Source organism: Callorhinchus milii, unplaced genomic scaffold (assembly GCF_018977255.1).
Source record: "Callorhinchus milii isolate IMCB2004 unplaced genomic scaffold, IMCB_Cmil_1.0 Scaffold4, whole genome shotgun sequence".
Classification (NCBI taxonomy): Eukaryota; Metazoa; Chordata; class Chondrichthyes; order Chimaeriformes; family Callorhinchidae; genus Callorhinchus; species Callorhinchus milii.
The window spans coordinates 35,968,226-35,990,422 of NW_024704745.1; the positions used below are offsets into that span (position 1 = coordinate 35,968,226).

General features: G+C 38.1%; 1 protein-coding gene across 1 annotated transcript; it reads right to left on the reverse strand.

Moving 5' to 3' along the window:
• Nucleotides 1–842: 842 nt before the first annotated feature.
• Nucleotides 843–8,719, reverse strand: LOC121848875 (glypican-5-like). The gene is made up of 3 exons (XM_042334105.1): nt 8,551–8,719; nt 2,213–2,374; nt 843–970 (listed from the first exon to the last, which is right to left on the reverse strand). Exons 1-3 carry the CDS (start codon nt 8,717–8,719, stop codon nt 843–845), a joined length of 459 nt encoding a protein of 152 aa, XP_042190039.1.
• Between the last annotated feature and the right edge of the window lie 13,478 nt (nt 8,720–22,197).

The following is a 22,197-nucleotide window of genomic DNA, read 5'->3' on the forward strand; positions in this document are numbered from 1 at the left end:
GACAGTGATTCAGCCCACATAAAATCCTTCTTCACAGTTTGTTCATAACGTTTGTTATAATTTTCATTCCCCTGTTATTTTTACTGCAATTCCATTGGTTGGCAGATTATTGCTAATATTGCTGATATTATTGCTAATATCAGTACAGATTGTTAAATGCATATTATTTACAATGTCAGCTTTTCACTAACGTGCATACATTATCTGCTGTCCTATGTACCAATATTTATGCGTTATGGCTTCTCTTCAAATTATGCAGTTGTTCGAGAACTCCTGCCAGATTCTCTCCAGTTGCTGGGGTAACATTGAAGCTGGCACATAAAATGCCTTGTTTTCCTCTTGGGTATCTAACCCCCTCCACTGAAAATGCTATTGCATTACTTTCAAAAGCAATTTCAGAACCTCCAAGAAAACAATCCTTTTTTTAAGCATTCCTGGTCTTAAGACACTTTCCCAATGAGTTTACACTCCAAACTATAGTCACAGACTTGTTACTAATTTCATGCCATTTAATTGATAGTTACTTTAAAGTTGTTTGCTACAAATTACTGCCCATGCATCGTCACACCACATTTTCCTTAACACTAAAATCATCACCATCTCACCACTGGCTTTTAAGAATGCCAGAGATGCTTGTAATTTTGCAGCCATTTCTTCAAAAATATGATTAGTCTGGCCTTTAACAGAAAGAATGTCAGGCAAGTAATTCTTAACAAAATACAGCAACGGGAAGCGATTCTTGATAAATAAGTTGGACAGTCATCAACGTTTCACTTTGAAACAGGACCATCAAATAAGGAGAGTTACCATGCTTACTGAAAACCCAACACAACAGTTCAAAGTTAGTGAAGAAGTTTACCATTGGTAATTAAGCCCTGACAAGCAGTAACACCTTGAGTGAAATGCTCACTGCCAAATTTTATTGTAGCATAAGCATGGAGATATTCTTCGATAGGAGGAGTCTCACCATCTTTGGAAAGCAGAAAGATCTGCTTATTTGCTTTCTAAACAAAGTCATGTGGGAATACATGCTGCCTTGAATTGATAACATTACGGGTGAGTGATTTACATTTTGTTGATAGCACATATAAGTCATGTACCAATATTTTCACAACATAAATCAATGGCACATTTAAACACAATTGTATCACTGCATTGTGGTTTTGCAAACAGATGAGAAAATATTCTCCCTACCCATTCAAAGCATCTTTGGAGTCAAAGATCAAAAGCAAAACAATCAAAGACTTCAAAAAATGTCAGATTTATAATAGTGACAGGATCTCCCTGTCAACATTGGCTGTGTCACTGCTCAACAAAACCTATTTTTGCTGTTAATAAATTATTGCTGTTGTTTGGGATATTGCAGAAAAAAACGTCTGTTGATCCTGGACTCTATGGCTTTGGTCATTAGTCTAATACTCTCCTGTATAATTCTTTACAACCCCGAACCAGTACCCTCTTTTTCCAAACTTGGTGTATCTTTAAAATTATTGTTCAGTGCTTACTTCTTCCCAATTACATCGAACATCATTCCTACCCTTTAACATGAACCTTTTTAAGGCTGAAGAGCAGCCCTAGCTTATTTAATTATTGTTCACAACTCGTCCCTTTACACTGGAAACAATCATCAAAGCTGTCTTCTGCAATATCTCTAATCCTTGGGCATGCTCCTTGTATCACAATGATCAGAACTGGATGTTTACCACATGCAGTCTAATAACAGCACTGCACACAGAAAAGTAGATGTGATGAGTACAGCCTTTCAGTGCCAGAATCCATTCCTTCCAGGCATGAAGAGAAATAACTGGGTTGTACGTTGACTGAAGTTTTAGGAGTGGAACAACAAGAGTTGCACAACCTCAACATTGGTCAAAAAGGTTTGGACATGAATCCAGAAGTGAAGTTTCATACATGTTCTCAGGAACTTGATATGCTCATCTTTAAATGCTAAATGTTTACATTAATTGTTTGCTGAACTAGGTATTGCTGGAATGATGGAAAACACGTTGCTGTAACAATTCTCCAAGACTTGCCATGCTTCCAGCAATCATCAAAATGAATTGAGACTTCTGCTCTTTAGACATTTCTTTTTCTCTCTGTGCACTCTTTGGTTTTTGACCAACAGTAGAAAATTCCCCCCTCCCCAACATTCATTGTTAAATTAAAGTAGGTAAGGAAAATGGATAACTGCATAAGGTCCCCAATAGCTTACCTTGAAATGCAGCTGCATTACGTGATATCAAAAATTTCAGAGATGAGCTCAATGTTTGAAGCAAATTTTGAATTTCTTGGCGAGCTGCTGTCTGGTATCGATCCTCCATCTTCTTTGTGCAACATGTTGGGTTCTTTGATGTACAAACCTGAAGATCAGATCCTGAAGGAAGGTGAAAATGATTAATCCATTTGTTCTCACAGTGAATTCATATGCAGCAATGGAATAAAATTTCAATTTACATTTGAAGATTTAAATATAAAAATGCCTCAAACATATTTCTGTGCCAGCAGGTTCATTTTTCTCTCTACTATGAAAATACTCCTACTTTTGAGAAATTTCTTGAATAATTAAGATAGCAGGATATTAAAGCCCTTTACTCTTTTTATTTAAAAAATTACAAAACTTCAGCAAAATCACGAGTATCTAATTAATATTCTTGTATCAAAATAGTAAATTTGGTCTATGCTTGTAGCTTCTCTGTTACAAGTTCTCATTAAGATCACCACTGCATGTGAACACTGAACTACATTTTCTTCTAATATAAGAAATGCATAAATATTTATGCCTTTTGTAGCAACACAAGGTATTTCCACAAGCAGAACTAGAGAAACTAACTTCTCTTTCCAAATCATGCCATGTGATCAACATCCTCTTTAACATGCAAACAGGACCTTGATTTAACAACTTATTCAAATGGCCACACCTCTGACAATGAAGCACTCCCCCAGCATTGCACTGGAGTCTCGACTGTGAGCCCAAAGTTCCAAAGACCCAATACTTCACAATAATCAGGATGCACTCAAAAACATTGGGATGGTTTTCATCGGAGTATAAAAATTCAGAGGGAATCTAATAGGGGTATTCAGAAGTCAAAAAGATATTGAGAAGATAAATAATGCTAGATTATTCCTGCTGGTTTGTAAAGTTGTTAACAAGGGAACATAAAAATCAGGATTGTCACTAGTTAACTAAAAGGTTGGAATATTTTTTGCTTGCAAAGGGAAATTATACTATGGAATGTTTGCGATATTGAATTTAAGATGATCAAATTTCAAGGAGAATTGGATAAGTATTTGAAGAGGAACAGTTTAAGAACAGTATTTGGAAAGAGCATGGAAGAAGGATTAGCATAAGTAGCTTCATTGGAGGAGCTAGCATCAACATAAATGTGATCCAACAAATGATCTCATTTTCTGCTGTAATTTCTATGATCGTAATTATCTGGGTCTCATAAATCACAAGCATTAAAACTAGATCCTAATGACTAGTTTTAAAACTGAACTAAAACTAGATCCTAATGATTGTTTCCTCCAGACTACAGAATCAGTTGTTGCTTGATCATTTACGTAATCCTGCTCATGGGCAATTTCCAATTTTCAGCCAGAGAGGTACAGCAAGAACTTAAAACAAAGTACTTATTAAAACAGTGATTGTATTCCTTTTTTCCATTTATATTATATTACAGTATAAGTATTTACCTTATAGTTCATTAATTTGTGATTGTTAATATATACTTAGGTTTTTATTTAAATATTTCTCTCCTACCAACAGCAACATAACTTTCATTTATATAGCACCCTTCACTTAGAATAATGTTGAATGCTTTTACAATGAAAGTGTTTTATGCCGAGCAGGAGTAGTGGTGGTGGTTGTGTGTAAGGAAGGGGAAGGTGTCTGTACAAGTAGTTATTAAAACAGTATTTAAAGGCAGAGAGAGTGGTGAGACAGAAGAGTAGAGGAAGCGAGTTCCAAGTCAGGAGAGTCATATTTGAAGGCTTCACCACTTTTGGTGGCACAGAGGGATGGATGACACCAAGCAAGACCAAGATAGCCAAGCAGAGGGAGAAAGCAGAGGAATGGAGTGGATCAGAGAGATAGGGAAGTGCTGGGGCAATAAGGGATTTATTAGGTGAGCCCAAGAACCTTGAAATCGATCCGATGAGAGATAGAGAACCAGAAGAGCCTGTCGAGGACTGGGGCGATTGGTCTGCAGTTTGGTACAGGTGAGTATCAGACAGATTTTTGATTAATTGGAGCTTATAGATAGTGTAATTAAGAGAGATCAGCTAGCAGTAAGTTTGAAAAGCTGAGGTGAATGGGTAACAAAGGTACAAATAAGGATTTCAGGGGCATTTAATGAGAGATAGGAATGGAAAATATAGTTGAGGTGAATAAATACCCAGTTGCCTGCTCCACTAAAGTTCTTAATGAAGTTGTCCTATTTAGTGTTACAGACGAACATTACCGGAACAATCGTAGATCAACAATTTATAGAAACTGCTAATAACTAATAAAAATAAAAAGCAAACAGAAAGTTTTAAAAGAGTCATGGGCAACATCAGAGGAATTTTATAACATTTCTTAGATTCTCACTACGGTTATCATTTTCTCCTGTGCGTACCTGCCTCCACAAATGATTTTATCATGCTGCGGTCAAATTGGTGAAATACATCAAGCTATTTTATACATTTAACCTGCAAAGGCTAGAGGTGAGACTATAGCACTGACGAGGTGTTGTAAATGAGATCGCCAGTGTATCTGGAAAACAGAAACATCTACCTACCATCTGCACAGAAGAGATACCAGGGTTAACAACAAAGTGTGACTATTCGCAATAACATCTGTGCTGATACCTGTACTGTTGCAGTTAGCATACAAACCAAACTTAATCAAAGAAGTTTATTTTATTATTTTGTGGTTAAATTACAATTAATTACATTTCACAATGTTGAAAATATTTACAAATTGTGAATTGTGAAATATTAGATATGTTTTGGTGAAGAGTACATTTGCTCACTACCTCATATCTATGCATTTTGTAAAGAAAACTCAAATAACCAAAACACTTCCCTACATGGATATAAATCTGGTAAGATTTAATCGTGTCATTGCAACATCAGAAACATACAACTAAAATATGTCAGCCAATAATTTAAGACATCAGTTAAAGTGAAGTCAATTACATTTAAGTTCAAATAGAGAAGAGCTTCAAAGGAATCATGCTTAATCATATATTTGTAATGTCTATGGTCTAAGATCCTGGACCAAAATATTAATGTTATAGATCAACATGAAATTTTATTTTAGTTTCGTTTTATTTTATTTTTATTTTTATTTTATTTTAGTTTAGCTTATGTTTGAATTCTGAGATCTAACACAGTTAGCAGGCAAACGCTCTAAAATTGAAATACACAACATACTCTTTAAAGAAAGTTAATTTCAGCATAATGGTATTTGGGTGTGATTCCACTTAGAGGAGCTTTAGTAAAAAAAATCAGAGGGAGAAAGGGAAGGAGATGAGACAGAAAGAAGAAATGAAGTAATATCAACATCAGTGTGATCACTCGAGAGCAATATGTTCTTCAATAAATTAGCACAGCTGTTGAATTTAATACACATCAAATTAAAACAAATATATCACTTCAAGAGATGTATGCTTTAACATGAATAAAGATGAATCATCCAACATAACTGAAGAGACCATCGTAAAACTAAAGAATAACTAGGAAAAGTTACATTTTTGCAGGCTGTGTTCGAGCTTTTCTTATTTATTTGCACAGTTGTAAAGCTATTTGAATACGAGTAAATAATCAAGCTATTTTTCTCTAGAGCACAGTTTAGTGACACAAATATGGAATAAGGGAGAGTGAAGGAATTACAAACCTGACATATTGATGGCTATTTATGGAACACTGTGTGCAAATTGGCTGCCATGTTTGCCTACAAATACAGTCACTACATTTCACAGTAAAAAGTTGTGATGCTCTCAACATAAGCGCTGTTCCAAATGCAAGGATTATTATATAATTGAGGGATTCAGGTGACATTTTAAATTCGAGACTGGTGCTTCAGCAAATTACAAATGCTAGATTCCAACCTTGAATATCATTCTCTGATACTCATTTTTGGATCTGATGACTTCATAAGCCAAGAAAGTAAAGTTTTTTTTGTCATATGGAACCTTTTAAATGAATTGTTGTCTTGTGATTCAAAAACAACCATCCATTATTGTACCTCTAACATGAAATTGTCTTTCAATAGCAGCAACAACAACCTGTCCCAGCTGTCGTCAAGACAGAATGTCATTGGTGACTTTGACTAAGGTGGTGTCAGTGCTGTGAGTGGATTAAAAGTGTGACTGGATGGTTGAAATGGTTGGAGGTGAACATGAAATTAATAATAATAATAATCCTTGCATTGATATAGTACTTTTCAAGTCTTCTAGATGTCCCAAAGCGCTTCACAGAATATACTGTAAAGTGAACTGACTGTATATTTGTGGGCGAACGCGGCAGCCAATTGCGCACAGCAACAGTCATGGATTGAAAATGACCAATTTATTATTTTTTTTGGAGGGATTATTATTCGGCATGTGGAGTAAGAAAACTTGCCCAAGGTTTCGCCCTGCCTGGAATTGAACTCAGGTCTCTCACTTGCAAAGCGAGTGCTCTAACCACTGAGCTACAGGACTCCATTAATTAAGTGGCAATGTCCCAAATAATACTTTCAGGAAAGGTACCAATTGTTTGGTCTGTTTTGGGTCTGTTTCATACTAACAACCAAACAGTGCACAAAAGAAGCTTTTGTTTAAAAGTAGTTGTCTACAAATTACAAACTATTAACATTTAAAATAGTCAAAAAGGGAAATGTTAACACCAAAATTTGCAATGTTCCAAGTTTATTTGTCTACTAACATATTGTACCAAAGCATACTCAATAGATAACGTCTCTCACAACAGCAGTCCAGGAGTCATTGTTTTCCACATCCCTAACTGCTCTCATCCACCACGAAACTTGTTGTTTACATCCATAAAATGGCAATTTTGGATTCACCCATGTTTTGAATATGAAACTAAATTATTTATTGGTGTTGTTGCTGAAAATACTGTTGTCTGGAACAATTCAGTCATCTGTTACTGCCAAGATTGTGTCTTTCTAAATTTCCTTTGTAATTTTGAGTCATTTTCATGCTGACCAATGAATGCTACTTCACTTGTTTATGAAGGATGCCCACAATTTGCTCTGTTGTTTCCAAGTGTGGTGGAAAAAACTTACCCTGCAAGGATGACTGAAAGTTCTTCTTTCAGTGAATGGTCAAGTACTAATTCACTTTCAGTTACATAAGAAAATTCCAAATTATAAAATTAACTTAGTGTTGCTGAATAAATATTACAAAACTTTAGCTACCAATTTTTTTTTACAATTTGTCTGTTTGACTAAGTAAAGTTTTTGGATTGAGCATAAAACTGAAAAAAAAGGCCATTCAGCTCTCTGAGTTCACTTCCTCCAAATCACACATAACCAATTTGTATGCCACCCAACCCCTCCAATTCTTTGGGGAAAGTTCCACTTAGGTATTCCAAATGCAACCACACTAACAATCCATAAAAAGTTAGAATAACTTCTATCGACTTAGTCAAATGCCCACAAATTGCAACAGGATGATTTTGTTGACTGGCTTCACAGTGACAAGAATCCTTCAGTGAACATCTTCGCTGCCTCTGCTGTTGATACCCCTTTATTGGGCACACATGTTTGCAGTTACTTGTTGCAATGTGTGTTACTTTACATGCATTCACATTAAATCCATCAGCTGCTCCTTGGCCCATTAGCTTAATTGGTGAAAATCTCCAAATTTGCTATTCATCCTCATTATATGATTTGTCTTTTTTTTCTTTCACGACTGCTTTCAGTTTAAATGCAATTAATATGAGTTCAAGCTGCAAACTATTTAATAGCAATAATAAACTCTAAACTCACATATATTAAGTGTTTTGGGTTTTAACTACCCCGTGCAATAGTTTGGTTAGAAGCCAATCCCCTGTATTTGCCAAGTCACCAATACACACTCCACCTCCTCAATTCATTTTTGCACAAACTTCTCGCCACTGCAAACCAGTTTCTGAGAATTTTTTTAAAGGCGCTTTGGTTTACAAATATGTGGTCGTTACACAGATGTTCTCTCTCGATATACATACATGTAGATGGATTTTCATTGCATGGATCGTGTCTGTAAAAGATGGCAAATCAATACAGGTGGTCTATTGTGGCTGAAATGTATTTCATGTCAAAATATGTGAACCTGACACGAATAATAATAATCCTGGCATTTTGCTATAGCGCCTCATCACATCATTGAGACTTCTCAAAGAGCTTCACAGAATACATTAACCCCTGCATTTCAATGTGTGCATATATTTGCAAACGGATGTATTCACAGTAAGTAGAGAGAACACACACACGCACACACACACACAGCACTCGGGGATAATTGTGCCCCATTGCCTGCGACGTGCGGCTTTGGGCGATGTGAGGCTGAGTGAGGCGGTGCTCACCTGCTCTGGGGGTCTGCGGCAGCCACTTGGAGGGTCCGATCTGCCGCAGCTGGAAAACTTTCTTCACCTCTTGGCAGTCGAGCTCCGCCTGGACATGAAGCCCCATCCACAGCAGCCACAGCAGCGCCGAGCAACCGCAGCACAGCCTCGGCAGCTTCACCTCCATCATCGCGGGGGGGAGGGAGGGAGGGAGGAGGGGGGCAGCGGCCGAGCACAGCACAGCACAGCACAGCAGAGCAGAGGGACTCCGGGGGGAGCAGAGGGGACACCGAGTGGGGGAGAGAGGGACACAAAGTAAAGTCCACCCTAGAACTTGGCCGAACTTCTGGCCCCCGGAACGCTCGACTCCACCGCCCGTCTCCCCGACAGCGTCGCAGCGAAAGCCAAACCCGAGACGGATTCAAGTGTCATAGCCGGAAAAGTTCTCCCCTGAAAAGCCCCTTCTCTCTCCCTCTCTCTCTCTCTCTCTCTCCCTCTGTGGCTGTTTCTTTTATGTAAATAGATATAGATGTGTGTGTGTGTGTTAATGGAGTCGCAAAGCGTTTGCAACGTTATATATATATATATATGTATGTACTAAACTGAAAGTCAAAGGGGGAGGAGAAAGAAAAGGTGAACTCTTTGCTGTGGGCGCAGTGGCGGCTCAGCAGTCAGTCAGTGAGTGAGTCAGTGAGTGAGGAGTGAGTGAGGAGTGAGGAGTTGCAGTGCAGTACAGGCAGTTGTGCAGATCCTGTGCTCCCTCCTGTCTGACCAAACAGCCTCTGCTCTCTCTCCCTCTCTCCCTCCCCTCCCTCTCTCCCCCTCTCTCCCTCCCCTCCCTCCAGCCACATCACATCACATCACATCAGAGCCACCCACTGGCAGCAGTCAGAGCAACCAGAGAAGGGGAAGACTTCACCTGACTCCACTCTTTACTTTCTTACTGGTTCGCAAAGGTCCACCATCGGGGTCCAGTCCGAAAATCGGTCTCAATCTTCATTTTTAAAATGTATTGGTTTTGTCGTTCTTGGACCGACGATATTTTTCTTTTTTAAAAAAAAAACACAAAGGATCGATTCAATCCACCGCTGTTTTTGTGGGACACTGCGTTGCGCAATTATCTGCCGGGTTTCGCCTACAAAATATACAGTCAATTTACTTTACGGTATATTCTGTGAAGCTTGAGACGCCTCGATGGTATGGTAAGCTGCTGTATCAAATGCAAGGATTATTATTATTAACTTTTTTTTAAATTTAAGACTGAATTCAAGAGATTGGCCACTTCTGCGAGCTCTGAAATGTTAAGAAAATGGTGTATGTCTAGACCCGGGTGGAACTTTCCTACTCCCAAGAAACCCCAAATTTCACCTCATCTTAGCCCGTGAGACTATTTTGTCTAAAACGTTCAGAATATTCTGAATTCTTAAATGTAGCTGTGATTTGAAAAAAGGATTCTTTTTAAGAACTGCACAATAACACTTTCCAAAGTAAAACTGATTTTAAAGAATTCTACATAATTTGCTGCAGTTTTGGGTGGGGTACTGGAAGGCAACCAGTGCCTATGGGATAACATAGCAATATAGGGAGGCTGGGGACCAAGTGCAGAAGCATACAGTAATTAGGAGAAAATTGGAAAATTATTTGAATTAAATTATATAAAGATTTTATTTTACCAAAGTTAAAACATATGCCACTCTTTGTGAACGCCTACAGTTATGTTGCTGTAATAGTTGTTTTCTTTCAATTGCCGTTACAGTTGAGGAAACTACTCCAAGTTATAAAATATAACAGTTGCCAATCTAAGAGAAGTGTTAGAAACTGGTAGATTCAGTAAAAAATATTTCCAAAAATAAGGCAAAGCTAGTAAACGGGGAATGTTTCGTAAGGTAGTTAGAAATCAGAAAAGTAGAATGGATTTCATGAGGGAAATGTTGTCCTTCTAAAATATTAATTCAGACTCCAGTTTTACTGTACGATTACTATCAGCTCAAAGTGGTCTTTACATCCAATCAACACTAGAGTTTTGGGCCAGGTATCTGGCACTGATTTAAATTTGGTTCTACTCCAGGAAGTCGTTTCGGAATCAAATTGATGCAAACGATTACAGTATAATTTAAATTTTATTGAAGTCTACGTAAATAGAACTTCAAAATTTAAAAATAATTATGTTTCAATGTTCCTGGACAGTGTAAAGTACTCAAATCATTTGAGGGTCAGCAGCACTCCCTTCTTAACTCTTGAAAATGTACTGGTGTTTTGTGCAAGTCAGGAAGGCTTTGCACATGCACTGTATTTCACATGCATAGAGCTCTGTTATTTGAACTTAGTACTGGCAAAAAGCAGTTTGTATTGGTTAGTATAAGACAGAATGTTGCTTCACATTGCTCTACTACTTGAATCAGTGTCACATTATCTCTATGGTTTAAATGGTAATTAAAGCAAATTATATTGCTCTTGTATCATAATTGGATTTAGACTTGTTTCTCTCTGCATGTTTATGTAATCACAATTTCCTGTTTATACAAAGTAGAAACCCATGGAAAAACAAAGATTGAAACTTTCAATAATTCATACTGTATGTTCTCAGTGATACATGCAAAATAGTTTTAAAGTATAAGAAGAATCCTTGCTCACAGTTTATTATCTGTAACTTTTGTTTTAGCTCATGTTGTTTTTCTTGCTCCTTACTTGTCCTTGTTGATGTTCCTATTTTAAAATTGTATTGTTTCTTTGTTTTAAATGATTTTGTTTGTTTCACACCCAATTCTTTTTCAAACCCTACATCCAGTAATTGACCAAGATTGCCTTCTTCTATCTCTGGACCATTCTACCCTTTAGAACTTTAACTTGCAGGGTTCACAGGAGCTGAGCGGGAAGAATCCCTGCTTACAATATTCCTCCAAGTCTTGCCACTAGCGAGTCCAGCTGGCAGTGCCTTGGAGTACTGTCGACTCACCAGGCTTGAGGGACAGATTACCAACACTGCCAAAGAGTTGCCTTTATTATGACATTCCATTGCCAAACACAGCCACAAGGATACTGTGCTTACTCCTTCCCCCCAAGGGCAATCGCCAGTTTGTCTTTTGACATCCGACAAGTGCAGATTTGAATATCTCTCCTTGAATATCTCCTTCCCCTTGTCTTTCTGCTCCTATCTTCAAATTCCTCCCCTTGTCCTTGATGTTTGTAATCCTCATTGTCTTTGTGCAGGGCTTTGAGATAAAGGGACTATATAAGCATAAATTGTTGCTTCTATGTTTCCCTTACTCCTGTTTTTTTTTACCCTTTCACTAGTTCTCTTGTACAGTATTTCTATTTTTGTCTGTTCTTTCCCTTGTTCTACATTTCGCTGGTACCTTTGTTTTATGATTCTCTCTTATTCCAAAAGATTATAATAGAGGGGAATAGGAAAGATGGGGGCGAGTATGAAGTATAAACTATTTGTGCCAAATGACTCATTTCAATAACATATAGTCCTGGAACGGAGTCCTGTAGCCCAGTGGTTAGAGCACTCGCCTCACAAGCGAGAGACCTGGGTTCGATTCCCGGCAGGGCGAAACCTTAGGAAAGTTTCCTTACTCCACACACCTGATAATAATCCTTCAAAAAAAAATAATGAGTCACTTCAATCCACGACTGTGTGTGGGACACTGCTGTGAGCAATTGGCTGCCGCGTTTTGCCCATAAATATACAGTCAATTCACTTTACAGTCTATTCTGTGAAGCACTTTGAGACGTCTAGACAAAGCACTATATGAAATGCAAGGATTATTATTATTCTATAAATTGCATTTCTCTTTGCTAAGTTTCTTTTTCCTCCTCCAATGTTTTTCTTCTTCTTTGTTTTTCTCACTTCCTTTCTTATATTTTCCTTTTTTCTGACTCCCTGACTTTGGCCAGCTCAGTTCCCAATACAACAACAACAAGATTTCATTTATAGAACGCCTTTCACGTCAGGAGGACGTCCCAAGGCGCTGGACAGTTGGGTCGGGACCTGAGCAGGGGGGAAATGGTCAGGGTGAGGGAAGGGAAGGGAGGGAGCGAGGAGGGGATAGAGAGTCGAGAGGGGAGCTGAAGGCACGGTCGAAGAGAAAGCTCTTGAGACCGGCCTTGAAGGAGGAAAGGAAATTATCTACTTCTCTCTTAAAAGTTGTTATCGAATCGGCTTCCACCATCCTTTCAGGCAATGCATTCCAGATCCGAACAACTCGCTGTGTGAAAAAATTTCTCCTCACCTCCCCTCTGTTTCTTTTAACAGCTATTTTAAATCGGTGTCCTCGGGTTACCGACCCACCCTCCAGTGGAATTTCGGGCCAGGTATCCGCTGCAAAATCAACTTGCATATTGTCTCCGAGAATTTCAGAGAATCTTAACGTTCATTTTGAGTCATTGCCCTGGACATTATAAAAGCAGCATATCAGTCAATCTCACCAATGTTTTGGCAATTTACCATTTTAGTAATATTTTAGCTGCTTTGCATTACTGAAGGTCTTGGGTCTTAATCATTTTTTACACAAAGATTATTGGACTTGTTCCGTATATTAATGAGGTCAAACCATGTACCGACTTGTGTCAGTGTTAAAAAGGGAAATAAAAGTATTGCAGCAACTTGAAAAGCCTTTAGTAACATACACATGTTCTTATCTTCACATAAATAAAAGAAAAGTAGTATATTAAAGTTACAGTGCTCCAAATTTTTCTGTAATCATGTATTACTGATTTACATGTAGGAGCATTAAACAAATGATGAGCTGCTAAAACATTATCTCCATGCTGCCATCCATTATGCAGATAATGTAATGTTTTGTAATGGAGGTCAATTTCAGGAATGTGTGTTCTATTTCATGCCACTCACTGACCTCTGCGTTTTATTACTATGTCTCCTGTCAATCACAAAACCATATCTCAAGTGACATGGCAGAGGCCAATATAGAGACCACACAACTTACAAATTGTGGAGTCCTGCAGCTCAGTGGTTAGAGCACTCGCTTTGCAAGCGAGAGACCTGAGTTCAATTCCAGGCAGGGCGAAACCTTGGGCAAGTTTCCTTACTCCACACGCCTAATAATAATCCCTCCAAAACAAAAAACAATAATAAATTGGTCATTTTCAATCTACGACTGTTTGTGGGACATTGCTGTGCGCAATTGGCTGCCGCGTTCGCCCACAAAAATACAGTCAATTCACTTTACAGTGTGTTCTGTGAAGCGCTTTGGGATGTCCTCCCGACGTGAAAAGCGCTATATCAAATGCAAGGATTATTATTATTATTATTAAGTTCCTGAAACCAACGTCTGCTGGTTTCCGTGACCCCATCTCCCCCACTCTCGCCTGACTCCACTGGCTCCCTATCCTTCAGAGGATCCAGTTGAAGATCCTGGTCCTCACATACAAAGCCCTCCATGGCCTCACCTCACCCTACCTCTGTGAACCCCAAACCCCCTACCAACCCGCCCGCTCCCTCCGCTCAGCCGGCTCCGGCCTACACTACGTCCCACGACACACCTGCTTCAGCATTGGCGGGAGAGCCTTCAGCCACTCTGCCCCCAACCTCTGCAATTCCATCCCCCAGTCACTCTGCCTTGCCCCCTCCTTAGCCTCCTTCAAGTCCCGCCTCAAAACCCTCCTCTTTGATCATACCATTGGCCACCTCCCTTCCCCTCCCCTCCCTTACCCCCCCAACCCCAGCTCGGGTCTGAAATGCTGTACTCTCTCCAGCGCCTTGGGACGTCCTCCCGACATGAAAGGCGCTATACAAATATAATCTTGCTGTTGCTGCAAAATCAATGGATGGACCTAGGAAGATATTTCTGTTAAGGGTAGATTGCTTTATTCTCTGTGCACATTAGATATATCTATCCATTGATAAATGTAGAATCTTTGTTTTTAAAGCTTCCATTATTTTCCAAAGGCTTTTACATTTGACTTTTCATGTAAATAAAAGAGTTTATTTGGGAAAATATAAATATATTCTTTCTTTATTTTTTCAGACTATTGAATATCAAATGTATTAATAAATGGCAATGCCATATTCATGCCACTGGAAATAGACATATGAATAGCTCTTCAATATTAAATGGTATCCAGGCAATGTGAGTAGAAATAGAGCTTTATGTAATAGATGATAACAATAACAATAACACATATTAATAATAATACAAAAATAATAACACATAATAAATAATAACACATGGTACATGCATCAACCTGCTTTTCTGTGGAATGGTAAGTGCAAGATTTTATCTGAGATTTCCAATTTGAATTCAACATTTGAGGTATTATTGATGGTTATACTAAACTTTCATTGGAAAGGTAAATCACACTGTGTGGTTCCTAATGTTCTATTGCAGATGAGCATGACGAGAGTCTCAGCAGACAAATATCTGCCCTCCCTTCTCACTCAAAGAAAGCTATACTGTCCAAGGATATATCTAGGAAGAGACAATATCCCCCAATTACACACACTAAATAAAGCAAGATATAAATAATCATTGTTGCCAACAAAAATGGCACCTAGAAGAACTTCACCTCAGCTTTGACTCAATTTCAAATTAAATCATAATAAACGAATAAATTAAATGCAACTATTTCCAAGGCAGCAAAATGAGAGGGTGTGACAACTCATATCATATTATATGCAGCATTCTTTCATTGAAAAATTGGCTGGTACTTGAAAGCTCTTTATTTGTTTATTGTATTTGGATCATTTTACCTTACATCACCTTGGGCGAATTATATACATTTTGAGTCGTACTTGAGGCAGTGTTTAAATGAAATTGTAGGATCACAGAGGGCTGTTCAGAGGTGTGCAGCGGGATTTTTGCATTCTGAGTTGGGAGGTGAGCAGCAGGATTGTTACTGCAGTTTAAAATGTGCAATCTGCAATCTGAGACATTATCCTACGTGAAGGTCCTTATATGAATGCAAGTAGCTGATGTCGTTTTCTCAGGACTTTATGGCCGTCGTATTGCTGTTTATTACATCCACGCATTTATTACATCTATTCTCGACTACACCAACTTCCTGCTTGTCGGACGTCCCAACTCTTTCCTTCACAAACTACAAATTATCCAGAACTTTGCAGCTCATGTCCTCTCCCATACCAGACTCTTTGACTTATCACCTCCACCCTCGCCTGGCTCCACTGGCTCCCCATCCCCAGAGGATAGAGTTCAAAATCCTTATTCTCCCCTTCAAGGCCCTCCACGGCCTTGCTCCTTCCTATCTCTGTGTTCTGCTAAATCCATATCAACCTGTCCACTCCCCCCACTCAGCAGGCTCCATCCAGCCTGCTCCACATCCCCTGCCCGGCCAACCTCTCTATCGGCGGTCGGGCTTTCAGCCTCTCTGCTCCCATCCTTTGGAACGCTGTCCCACAGTCCCTTCACCTTTCTCCCTCCCTTGCATCCTTCAAGGCACGTCTCAAACCCTCCTCTTCACCTGCTCATTTGGCCAACCTCCTACCCCTACTCTCCCTGTCCTCCACACTGTCCTCCGCCCAAAATTCCTGACTGTCCAGCACTTTGAAACGTCCTCCTTATGTAAAAGGCGCTATAGAAATTTAATTTGTTGCAAGGACAGTTCGGTGGCATCCTCCCAAGCCACAGTATCTCTGTCAAACTCCTGTTGAGTTGTGAGAGCTGGGTATAACAATTTCGTAGTACCCATATAACTTCAGTTAAACAAACGTATCAATACTTGCAAGAGTGCATGTAACTCAACACGTCAGAGCCTTTTAGCACTATTTGAAACATTCCCCCACTTCCTGAGTTAAGAGGTTGTTTGTTTTTTAATACTACAGCAGAGGCATGAGGAATTCTCACCAGATTCCCCCTTAAAGAAGACAATTGTTTTCACTCAGCGCTTCTTCAGTCTGTATTGCCTCAGATCAGGAACTAAAGGATGTGAGTGTTAAAACCTATCTCTGTAATTCTTTGTGCATCTGTATATTTTCTGACCTTGGTGAAGAATAATGTGCACAGAGGAGAATTTGTATACTCCCTCTCCAAGGTTGGAAAATTTACTGTCAATCAAAGAATATTATTTCAACTAATTTTATGTTCAGAAGAATATATTGCAACCATAGGGACATTATATTAAATTTATATAAAAGTTAGGTTAGACTACATTTGGAGCACTGTGTACAGCTCTGATCACTTTGCCCCAGGAAGGATATTGTAGCATTGCAGAGTGCAGCTTAAATTTACAAGAATGTTACCAGGGATGAATAGATACTGTGATCAAGACAGATTGGACAGGTTGAATCTTTTCTTTCTGGAGATTAGATGATTGAGAGGGCACCGGATAGAGCGCTAGAGGTTCAATAAAGTGGATATTGATAGGTTGCTTTCACCTGTTGGTGAGTCCGAAACGAGGCGCATAAATATAAGATAGAAATTACAGTAGTATCATTAACAGGGGGTTTAGAAGGAAATACTTTCTGCAGAGGGTGGTGAAAATGTGGAAACCATTGCCAGAAGCTGTCTTTCAAGCAAAAAGCAAGAGGAACTTGATGAGGGAGAAGGGAATAGAAGGGTATACCAGAGGGCATTAGCAGGGATGGAGGCTCATATAGAAATACTGGCAAAGACAAGTTGGGCTGAAAGTTGTATCATTCTATGTAATTGTACACAATTCACAAGTACTGCTCCCCACATGTAGATTGTTTCTTCAGCAGGAGAGAATCTAAATGAGGATGTTATGAGATTGTTTTATTCCATGTGTGGATCAGACAAACATTGGATAATTGCTACGGTAGAACACTGCAAAAGTTGACTGGGGTTCTTTTCAAATGGTTTGAGTAGGAGCCTTTTACTGCTGCAAGCCTTGACAATTAAGACATTATTTAGGCTGATACATGTCAATTTATCAGCATTATCAATAAACATTGATTTTCAGAACAGCTAGTCTCTGTCCAAATTTATTTTAGTCTATTAAACTTTACTGTCTTTCATATGAAACAATAAAGTCCATCTGCTTGTTCAGATGTAGATTTATATTCCCATGACCCTATTCAAAATTAGAAGGGCATTTTACTGGTGTCTTGGCTAAGAGTTTTCTACATTAATTGATCATTCACTGCATGACTGTTTATGGGACCTTGCCTGGGCAAATTGCTGTTATGTTTGCCTGCATTAAAAAACGCTACAGTGATCACAACCGAAGGGCTTTGAAATGGCTGACCTGATGCTACAAATACTACAGATTTGCAGATTTGACCCCTGAATCAGTTTTCAGGTGGATGTTAAAGATCCCATGACAGTATCTGAAAAGAGAAATGTGCCGCTTCTCATGTCTTAAGAACATAAGAAATACTAGACGAAAAAAGACCAAGGTCCATCTAGTTTGCCTTCCACCTTCCTGGCGATCGCATGCACATGTGTCCCAAATTACCTATGTACTATATCCCATAATGTTATTCCCGAAAAGAAAACTATCTAATCTATCTTTGAAAGAATCAACACTTCCTGCTTCAACCGTCTCCCTTAGGAGCCTGTTCCATAGGTTCACTATTCACTCACTGAAATAATGTTTGTGTAGATTCGTTCTGAATTTACCCCCTTCAATCGCAGACCGTGCCCTCTGGATTTATTATTCTGGACAAATTGAAACTGAAGTACTTTACATTTCTCCACATTGAATTTCATCTGCTACCGATCTGACCAATTCCCAAGTATGTTCAAATTCCCCTGAAACCTATCTTGTTCAGCTTCACAATCTACCACTTTCATTAGCTTGGTGTCATCGGCAAACTTATCAAGCTCCCTTGTCTTGGCCAAAAATTCTTTACCATAATTGATAATTCACATCATGTCTGTTTGTAGGACCTCGTTGTTGCAAATCACTGCTCCAAGACAAAATAAAATCACTCCACTTGATAATGACAAGTATCTTGAAATCAATCCGTTGGGGGACGAGGAGACAGAGGTGCTGAGTGAGGATGGGAGTGATAGGCTCATGGAGCTCGTGCAGGAGAGGACATGAGCTACAAAGTTTTTTATGGTAAAACTTCTTAATTATTTTAATTTTATATTTAATTTGTTTTTGTACTGTGGTATTTTAGTACATTGGAACTATAGGATTGCTAGAGGTTTGCCCAAGGTGTACAAAGGGTGAAATAGAGTTTGGATGCTCCAAACATGTAATCATGCAATACTTTGTGAAATTAAATATATTGTCATTTTAACTTTAAGTGGGTAATTTTAATTCCTATTTATTCATTCATGCTCTTTTTATTGTTTCATTAATAATAAGAAAATGTTTTGAGACATTTGTTATTGTGCTTGTATGCCCCATTAAAACCATAGTCTGTCCGCCTTCCAGGTGCATTACATTTATAATAATAATAATCATCCTTGCGTCTTCTAGACATCTCAAAGTGCTTCACAGAATATACGGTAAAGTGAATTGACTGTATATTTGTGGACGAAACGTGGCAGCCAATTGCGTACGGCTGTGTCCCACGAATAGTCATGGATTGAAGTGACAATTTTTTTTTGAGGGATTATTATCAGGTGTGTGGAGTAAGCAAACTTGCCCAAGCTTTTGCCCTGCTGGGAAACCATTTACTCTCAATACCAAGAAACATCAATGGAATTTATAATTGTTTCAATGTGTCAATTGTGTTTTCTAAATAATATTTTTTATGAATGATTTTCTCAATATTTGTTTCTCCTCCAATGTTGTCCTATTTTCTTTTTAATCCAGGGTATTTGCATAATTTCAGGTATTTTATATTGTTTTAAATTAGCCAGCGTAACAAAATATTACACAGAATCAATACATAATAATATATTAATAATATCCACTAATTAAGTAAAAGTAAAATTAAGAGTGCAACACATAATAATCATCCTATTCATCACTTGCAATCATTTCTTACATCACTGTAAGATGAGAGACATTGCACAATGTGATTGCGGATATCAGTCGCAAACTATGCATCACATTGTAAACTTCAATCATTGGCCAGTGGCATCTTAGACTTTCATCAAGTCACCCAATGGATCACTAATCTGGATTTGGTTATTTGAACACTGCTAATCACCTCTCTTGCTATAGGAATGTAGTCGGAGTGATATCAGGCTTCCAGTTAATTTTGTTCATTGAAGTTGGCAGAATGCCCAGAAGTTTGTAATATTACCAACTAATATTAGTCCTTATAATATTTACTGTTTGTATTTGTACACATCAAACAGTGGAAAATAACTACTATTTTCTTTAATGCTGCATTGCTGTGGATTCAAGTCACACATTGGCGATTTGAGCTCACAGTCTAGGCTGAAACCCCAGTGTTGTACTGGGTAGCATTACATTGCCAGAGGTGTGGTCATTTCGGTGAGACGTTAAACTGAACATGTCAAATGGTTGTTAAAGATCTCATGGCTCTGTTTGAAATGAGTTTTTCCTGTTGTCCTGACAAGCAATCTGTCTGACAAAACTGGTTTCATGGTTTCAAAAATTTCATGGCTATTAGTGGTTCATTGTTGTGTGCAAATTGGCTGCTATATTTGCATATAAATATAGTAGCTAAAATTTACAAAATAATGTGAAAATCTTTGAGATGTTCCCAACCTTATAAGTGTTATATAAATTCCACAAAAAACAATTAACTTGCAGTTCTGCCTTTGACAAAGATTCAAAGTGCTTGCTGCTTGCTATCCAGCGATACCCAGAAAGTCTGCTAGAAATTAATAATAATAACAATCCTTTCATTTGATATACAATACAAATTACATTTGTATAATGCATTATCACATACGAGACATCTCAAAGTGCTTCACACGATATACAGTAAAGTGCGGTAACTGTTTTTTTTGTTGGCAAAACACAGCAGCTAATTGCGCACAGCAGTGTCCCTCAAACAGCCATATTTACGTATACTTAAGGAGATTGGATGAGAACAGGATGAGGCTCAGTCGTCTCCCCCCATCATTGAGAAATCTGCAAGCGCTCACAATTAAGACTCACTCATCAAAATGACCATTAGGGTCACCAAAAGACCTGATGACACACAAAGAATTATATCCCCTAAAAATTGATAATGCTGTTTGTTTGCTGTGTGTAAATTAGCGGCTGTATTTTTCTACAAATACACAGCCACTAGAGTTGACTTCAGTTCCATGTGAAGTTTTTGAAATGTTTAGGTGGCATTGAAATGTGAAACTGTCAGTCTAGTTTGAATACTCTTAAGCAAGGTATCAGACACCCGGCTGACCCCCCAAAAAATCAGAAAAGGACAGGAGAAACGGACAACAACAGTTTGCATTTATGTTGCGCCCTTTGTATTGGAGAGTGGCCAAACATGGAAGAAAGCTTATAAAAATATATATTTCTCATATAAATTGTGTCTGTTAAATAAAATCAGTTTTATGTAAAAATGCAATACTTTTTTTCTCCAAGCAATTATCTTATGCATAATGCATATTGCTGTATTCTTTAATTATTCTATCACTATGAATACTGTTCATTCAGCAGCAAGCCACTAAAAGACTGAATGAATTGTATTGAAAGTATTTAACTGTCTTGGTACTTATTCCTGAAGCAATTTGCTCACATTGCCAATCCCGCTTTTATATCTCAATTTATCAATTTTTTCCAAATTTATGCAAGATTTCCTAATTTTTCCAGAATTACTTTAACTGCACTTTAAAATAAATTTTACCACAATATTTTAATTTCCACAACATTTGCAACAGCTTTTGTATAACTGTGTAATAAACATTACAAAACACACACTCATGATTTCCCCTTCTATGTGTGGAGTTATAGTTTCTTATATACATCAGTATACAATTTTCAGTTATAGCCTCAAGTATATTGCACACTATTATTGATCAATTTAAATATTTTCCTCAGTTTACTGCGTGTTTTGGCCACAGTGATGATTGTTAAAGTGATGTATTGGAAAACGCAACATTTTCTTCATGGTGTGTTGGTGCTAAGGCCAATTCTAAAAAAGTACAAAGTCCTTTTTGCAATAAACAAAGGTTGGCACCTTGTGGATGAGACTCTATACGTCCCAGTTGTCAGCTGTTAATTTTTACTTAATGTCACAGGTCCAAATTCTGCCAAATAAATTTGATGCACAAATCAGCCTGACACATTAAGTAGCAATCTCACCAACGGGTCAGAAGGTTGTGGGCGAGAGCTGTATTGTTGGAGATGCCATCGTTTGGATGAGAAGTTAAACTGAGTTCTTGTTCTTCTATTAAAGTGCATATTAAAGAATTCATGACACAATTCAAAAAGAGAGGGCGTTTCTCTGCATGTCCTGGCCAACAATCCTCCAGAAAAAAAATTGATGATGCGGTTTGCTGTGTGCAAATTGGCTGCTGTATTTTTCTACAGATACATAGCCACTATAGTTGATCCCAGTTCCATGTGAAGTTTTTGAAATATTTAAAGGCTCTATCTACAAATGCAAAGTTTCTATTTATTATATAAGATGAAGGAAGCCATTTCTTTGTTATAATAGTCCCACAAGGAAGCGATGAGGGCAATTTCTAAAAAAGGTTTCAGGAACAATTTGTCAGAGTTCGGTTGATAGATGCAAAAAAATCATAAAATCAAGATCTGAAGTTCATGTGGCACTTTGTTGAACTGACTTTCAAACATTTGACTGTTAATGCCATTTATAATCGGAGAATATTTGGAACGTGCTCCTTC